We start from the raw sequence: 7,546 nt of genomic DNA, 5'->3' as shown, positions 1-7,546 counted from the left end.
GTGTGTGTGTGTGTGTGTGTGCAGGTGCGACTGTTGACAGGTATTGGCCGATATAATGAAATGACGTACGTCTTTGACCTGCTACATCAGAACCATTGTTTTGAGATGCTCCTCAGAAAGAAGTTGGACACAGAGAGAGGACAGGTTGGACATGCACACAACCCTAACTGTTGATGTTTGTTTTCATTATCCTGTCTGTTATCTCCCAGAAGAACATAGAAGCAGCGATGTACAGCTCAAACCTGAACAAGTGTTTTTGGTCAGGAGTTATTTTAATGTTTTCTTGTTAGTACATTGTAATTTTCTCATCACATCAGTTTAAACATGTGCAGACTGTTTTCAAACTTTGCATTGACTGCATAACAAGTGCGTCCCGCCTTCTCTCCTCACTGCAGAGCTCCGGTCTGAAGATGGCTCTGCTGGATTACATCAAGCGCTTCCTCCCTGCAGACAGTGAGAAGCACAACATGGTGGCGCTGTGTTTCAGTATGAGGAGGGAGATCGGAGAGAACCATGAGATGGCAGCCAGAACGCAGCTGAAGATGATCGAGTCTCGAATGTGGGGTGAGTTGGGAATCTGTTCCAAAATAAACTAGTTGAAACTAGTTTATTTTTGTCATTTTGCCTTTTTTATTACAGTCGTCACTCCTGAGCTGAAGAGTTCGTTGAACAAAGTGTTGGCTCTGCTGAAGGATGCTGCTGAGAGCTTCTCCAAGGTACCGGACTACTTCTCTTTGCTAACTTAGGCTGCGAGACAATCTCAGTGTGTGTTTCTGTGTGTGTGTGTGCGACTCCCAGGACTCGTGTGTACGTCAGGCCACTCGTTGTGTTCAGACTGCTAAACTGGTTGCTCTCCAGCTGCACTTCCTGAACCAGGGAGCTGACCTGCGCATCATCAACCTCCGGCCTGCAGAGATGCCAGCTGCCATCATGGCTCTGCCCAGATGTTATCAGGTCTGTTTCTGATCCAGATCAACGTTTTGTCACTATGGGAAACCTTCACTCTTATCTTCTCAGATTTGCACTGATGGACAGCAACAGTTGCTTCTCTGAGGTCATTCCTGATGTTTTTCCATCTTGATGAACTGAACTTGATCCAGTTTCTATTTGTTCAAAATGAAAAATGTGACAAAAAGATAAGATAGATAGATAAACTTTAGATAGATAAACTTTATATAAATAAACTTTATTGTCTGTCCCAAAGGTGACAGAAAATCATCTTTGACAGGGCTTCATGTTAAAAACATCCATTCAAAAATAAGTAAAAAAAAAAAGGCAAACATCAATGACACTAAGTGCTATAATAAAATCCACATCCACACAAAACAACCAAATTTAAAACAGTCCTAAAATGGGGGTGGGGATGTAACTATGCAGCTTTGTTTAGTAGAGTAATTGCAGAAGGGACAAATTATTTTTTTATATATGTTTTTCCTGGCCAATGGAACTTTATAACGCCTGCCAGAAGGGAGAAACTGAAAAAGATGGTGAAGGGAATGTGACTGAGAGGCAGGAAACCCATCTTGTTATGGGGGGGGGGAGGCTGCCATGATGTAGTTTACTTGGCATCTGAAAATTCATTTCCTCAAAGGTATTTTTAATCTGAAAAGAGCTTCACTGAGTGAGAGAACTAATGTTGAGAGCTCAGCAGTCAGTAAGGTTTCACTTTCACCCGAGAGCCTGCAGGAGTCATGGGCGGGGTGTGGGGGGATGGGGTGTGTGCTCTGCCATGAGGAAGTTTGGCTTAAAGACACACCCCAGGGGCGTTTCTGGTATTAAAAGGCGTTTCTGTTCCCCACCTGTCGTTTTGCTCCTCAGCATGGCTTCCTAAAACTACTGAAGGATTTCTCAAACATACATGAGTGAGTCAAAGCAAGGCTTTGGGCATGTTTTTTATGAGAGTAACATTATAGCATGATATAAAACTCAAAAAAGTTGATTTTACATGATATTGCCCCTTTAATTTGGTTTTTATTTTTAAAAATGCATGGGGAACAAAGAACTAATAAAACCAACATAATAAACTAAATACAATTACATATTCCCATAGCATTTAGGGGTTGAAATGACAATAAATTATCTTTTAAAACAGCGTGGGGTTTATGAGGGGGTCAATGAAATTTTTTTCGCCCTGGTAAGGGGTCCCCAGACCTAAACGGTTTGAGAACCCCTGCTTTAGTCCAATATTATGGTACTGCTAATTGTTTTTTTCCTCCTTCTTTCTTTTGTATTGATGACTAAATCTGTTTTCCGCACCTTATAGTTAGTTCCTCTGTACATTATAACTGAGAATAACACTCAGGTGGAAGACCCCTGACCCACTTAGTGCAGTTTCTGAGGTGGTGCAGAGTATTCTTGAGGTGGGCATCTGTGATCTGTCTTCTCAGTCCATCTCAGAAAAATTCTCCTGTAAGAAGTTTGATAAATACAGGCCTAGATCTTCTGACTCATGGTTTCAGTTTTCATTTTTTTCCCAGCAGCCTTTACATTCTTTGGACGTTATTCAGTCACAGACAGAATTTTTTACATTTATTGCAAAATTAACAAGGTAGAACCTCACGCCAACTGTCGCAGATGTCCCCCGTCACGATTCAGGAGTAACCAACCGTTAGCCGTTTTGTTGGAATTATCACAGGTTTTCATTATTTAAATAATCTCATAAGGTGAAAAGACGGATGAACTGGGGGTTAATGTACACTGTTCCAAATTAATATGCAAAACGTGTTTAGGAGTGATAAGGTCAGAATTTTTTGGTTTGCTATTTAAACTCATTGATGGTGATGTGTGTCAGTGCTCTTTACATCACTGAAAGCAATTGCAGACACCTGTGCTAATTAGTTTGGCAGGTGTGTCCAATTAAAGGCAAGACTACTTAAGAAGGCTGTCCCACATTATTAAGCAGCCTACATTTTCAGCCAAAATGGGAAAGAAAAAGGCTGTGTCCAAAACGGCAGGACGGGTCCTCCGGAGGACCCAGACTACCCGGTCTCGGCAGGCCGGGTCCTTGGTAGACCGGGAAGACCGGAAAAAAAGAGGCTGTGGATTTGGACGGTCTAGCCTCTCCTCCTTACCCCGGCGTACGTCTTGTCACCTAGCAACTGTGACGACGCTAAACAAGCAAACTTAAATCAAAACTAGAAAAATATCAATACATTAGCATTATTAATATCACAAAACTATAAAATTAACTTAAAAGTATCATTTGAAGAACTAATTGACCCGCTGTAGGTTCATGTTTATTTCACGTTTTTTTATGACAAAAATAATATTTAAAAACATGTCCATACCAATGATAAAAGTATTAGAATTACAACTGCTAATTTTTTTTAATTTTTAAATCACCATATTTTTATTTAAAATGTATTCTTTTCTCTCGCTTCGTCCGCCATTACTAGCTTAAAAAAATCTCCGGTCGGGCCGCAATGCATTATGGGATATGCTGGGCCGGGAAGGATCCATCGGACCTGTCCTTCGATTCGGGCCAAAAGAAGGACGTATTTGTCGGACGCATCAGAGGAGTCTTCCGTTTTGGACGTCCTTCGTCGCGGCGCTGTGACGTATGCGGCCGACAAATTCGACCTTCGGAGGACCCATCCTGCCGTTTTGGACACAGCCAAAGGATGTGTCAGCTGCTGAGAAGCAACAAATTATGGAGTGTTTAGGTCAAGGCATGCCTACAATCAACATTGCCAAGACACTTCATCGTGATCATGCACAATCAAGAAGTACGTAGCTGATTCACAGCCCACAAGTATGCGTGCTGATAAGGGAAAATTGAGGACTCTTTCCAACAGGCAATTACATCAGGTTAAAAGAACAGCTGCAAAAATGCCTTGTCATAGCAGCAGACAAGTTTTTGAAGCTGCTGGTGCCTCCAACATCCCCCGAACAACAAGATGCAAGGTCCTTCAGAGGTTTGCAGCTGTGCATGAGCCATCCTGTCGACTTCCTCTATACACTGCACACAAGCAGAAATGGCTCCAGTGGGCCAAACAATACATGAAGACTGACTTCAAAACTGTTTTGTTCATCGATGAGTGCCGTGCAACGCTCGATGGTCCAGATGGATGGAGTGGAGGATGGCTGGTTGATGGACACCCTATGTGAACAAGGCTACAGCGCCAACAAGGAGGAGGTGGAGTAATGTTTTGGGCTGGAATCATGGGAAGAGAGATTTTCAGCCCCTTTAGGATCCGTGAAGGGGTAAAGATGACCTCCATAATGTATGTGGAGTTTCTCAAACAACACTTCCTGCCATGGTTCAAGAAGAAGAACCGTGCATTCCGCAGCAAGATCATTTTCATGCATGATAATGCACCGTCTCTTGCTGCAAAGAACACATCTGCATCTCTGGCTGCTCTGGGCATAAAGGGAAAAACTTATGGTGTGGCCCCCATGCTCCCCTGAACTCAACCCCATTGAGAACCTCTGGAGAATCATCAAAAGGAGTGCCTATGATGGCGGGAGGCAGTTCACATCTAAGCAACAGCTCTGGGAGGGTATTCTGTCCTCGTGCAAAACAATTGAAGCAGATACCATCCAAAACCTGACAAATTCAATGGACGAGAGAGTTCTGAAGCTCCTTTCGAATATGTGCAAATGTAACATCACCTAGAATAAAGTTTTGACTTGAAAACTGTTTGATTTCAGTTTGTAATAACCTGTTAATGCTTATAATTTCACAGATGACCATTTTTTTGTTTTTTATGAAAATGAAAATGTTAAACTCTGCTGTGCATAATAATTTGGAACATGCATTTTGAGTGATTTATTGTTTTTAAATATACTGTTATCATTGGCAGTTTGTTCAAAAACCTTTCAGTTGTAGTCTAATAGTTGATGACTAGAAAATTACAATGACTGTAATTCATGTTGGTAATTTTGGAAAATCTGAGAAAATATTTACATAATAATTTGGAACACAGTGTAATTTTGTCAAACTACTACACAAACGTTGAGCAGGTCTCCCTTATGATGCACACAATATTTGGTTCAGATCTGATCATGCATGTGTGATTTAGAGCCAAACGTATGTCAACGATGTGATGTCTAATTTGGCCACGTCCCCCATGAATTGTACTGCATTCCTGCAGTGGGATGGATTAGGATGGATCATAGTGAATTCGGTGCAGATTGGCTGAAGTGTGTGGAATTTAGAGCCAAACTCATGTCAACAGCGTGGGGTCTAACTTTGCCGCACAGCCATGACCATGCCTTTTACCAAAATGTCTTTGTGCTTGAAAGCGAGTGAGATCAACATATTATCTGTATTCTGACACAATTTGTTGCTGATTAGGTCAAGAGGGTCAAGGATGGAGCTTTCCAAGCCAAAAAAAGGTCACTTCCTGTTGTTATGGGGCAGGGCTTTGATGATGTCATTTGACCACATGGTATGGTCGGGCATGCAGCATGGATCACTCATACCAAGTTTGGTGTATTTTAGCCTTTCTTTGTGAAAGTTACAGCTTTCTGAAACTGTGACGGACAGACGGATGGAGAAAGGAGAATTTCTAAGTCCCCCGCCTCGGTGATTGGGGACCATTAGCAGAAACACAATTTCAAAGACTGTAATTTGTCACTTCCTGGTTTTTCACCACCCTGTCTGCTCTTCTGGTTTCAGCAGTTGTAGCTCTGTCTCTTGGCTGAACAGAAACAAACTATAATTATAACAAACTATAACTAGCTCACCTCTAAAACAGATAAATATTTTTATCTGTGATCTATAAAACATTTTGAGATGTGCTGACTTACATTTGTCACATTAGACATTTAGGTTTGGTTTTATACAGTATCTTTGTTGAAGTTTAGTTACTGACTGTAAAGCAGTGGGATAAAGAGGGAAATGAACACTAGGGGGTGTTCAAAGGATAAACCCCAAGTACTGTTGCATGCTATACTGAGTGGTAGACTGTATTTTAATATGATTAATGTTAGCGGTTTAGCCTTAGTTTTCTCTAAATTCATTTTTCTTTAGCTTTTTATCATTAGCAGAACTAGAAAGTTGTGCAGCAGTTTAGGTGAAAGTGAAGCTAATCTTTTGGTTAACTGTGCCCACCACTTCATTTGTCACATAAGATATGTTAAACAGAAAATTCTGGTGGTGGGACAGTTTGCAGTAGAAAATGTCTAACTTAAAATTGTTGAATAAAGGCCACCAGCAGCTTCTTTTGAGCTGGAGGACCACACCCTTTAGAAGTCAGCATGACAACACCTCAGAATGTGAGCAGATATGATGGTTCTCAACTCCTGCAGAGAGGTAAAGAGTTTTGAGTGTTCTGCATCTGAGCTCTTCACAGGACTGAGCTCTTTGGGACAGAGATCTCTGAGATTCTTGGGATCTGTTGAAGTCACTCTTCCAGTTTTAACAATATTACAAAGACTAAAAAAAGCTACGCCACACAAGTTTAAACATGATAAATATGAAAACACGTGGATGAAAAAATAACATCTGTTGAAATGTAACAAGCCATCTTAGTCCAGATGAGACTTGGTTTGTGTCTGCATGAGCTGCAGTGTTTAAGAAGCTCTAACAGTCCTTCCAAACACTGGTTTTGTCTCCCAGGTTTTCGTCTTGTCCGAGGCGTACTCCTACAGTCCAGACTGGCCTGACATTTTGTACCAGAAGGTGGTCCTGAAGGGAGACTTCGTTTACCTGGAGGAGCTGAAACGCCACCGCCCCCTCACCTCCACTCTTTTTGAAGACATCTTTAGGAAGTAAGAGTAAACTTGTGTTTTAGTGCTTAGAAGGCATTGAGGTTACTGTGGATAGATCACCCGAGACTTCCTTTAATGTGTGTCTGTGTGCTGTTTTTCAGGCTGGACAGCTCCCCTGGCAGCTCCACCTCCAACGTGAAGCGCCTGCTGACCTACTGTGATGATGCATACACTCGGTACAGACTTGCCTACCAGCAGAATCTGTTTGACGTCACCAAGACATTGCTGCAGGACAACAAAACTTCCAACTACCTAAATGATCGGCTTGCCAGCTGATCAGGGACCAGTCAGATGGGTTGTTGCACCATCGTAGTTACGTGGCCAGGACAAATCCAGGGGAAAATCGAACACATTGCCTTATCTCAAACCTTATTTAGAATATTCTAATTACTTTTTTACTTTAAAAATTAAAAAAATAAAATGAAATATTGTAGAAAATAAAATGTTGAATGAATTATTTGATGATTAAACCAGTTGATATGCAACTCCATCTCTACTCATTTATCTCTTCTATTTGTTTTCAAGATGGGGCAAAAGTCGATTTATCAAGCCTGGTTTATGGTTGACGCGTTAAACCCGGCACGAGCCAAAAGTGACGCAATCTGGCCGTCCCCTCGCATTGGCCCTGCGCGGTGTCCCAGCACGTGGTCATGCACCTCCGAAATTTTGAAACTCTGCAAAGGCTGCATGTGCCACGCACCATTCAAACAGCATGCTTGTTTCGTCATGCTTTTGCTCTCCTATTTACAACATTTCACAAGTTCTAAAGTGTACTTCTTGTGTCTTTTTGAAGAAACCTACAACAACGTAAGCTCCAAGTATAAACACCTCC

The 7,546-nt window shown here is 41.7% G+C and overlaps 1 protein-coding gene across 1 annotated transcript in view; it reads left to right on the top strand.

The window, feature by feature from the left end:
- Positions 1 to 7,199, top strand: part of spg11 (SPG11 vesicle trafficking associated, spatacsin) — a 39,131-nt gene extending 31,932 nt beyond the window's left edge. Inside the window, exons 35-40 of the mRNA XM_014029318.1 lie at positions 25 to 144; positions 396 to 564; positions 640 to 716; positions 799 to 954; positions 6,563 to 6,714; positions 6,816 to 7,199. Of these exons, the coding sequence (XP_013884772.1) occupies positions 25 to 144; positions 396 to 564; positions 640 to 716; positions 799 to 954; positions 6,563 to 6,714; positions 6,816 to 6,990 (849 nt within the window). The 3' untranslated portion in view covers positions 6,991 to 7,199. The remainder of the gene's footprint in view (positions 1 to 24; positions 145 to 395; positions 565 to 639; positions 717 to 798; positions 955 to 6,562; positions 6,715 to 6,815) is intronic.
- The last annotated feature ends 347 nt before the right edge of the window (positions 7,200 to 7,546 follow it).

The sequence above is a fragment of the Austrofundulus limnaeus genome, unplaced genomic scaffold (assembly GCF_001266775.1).
Source record: "Austrofundulus limnaeus strain Quisiro unplaced genomic scaffold, Austrofundulus_limnaeus-1.0 Scaffold883, whole genome shotgun sequence".
NCBI lineage: Eukaryota > Metazoa > Chordata > Actinopteri > Cyprinodontiformes > Rivulidae > Austrofundulus > Austrofundulus limnaeus.
The sequence above is the reverse complement of the archived record's forward strand: the minus strand, read 5'-3'. Positions and strand labels throughout refer to the sequence as shown.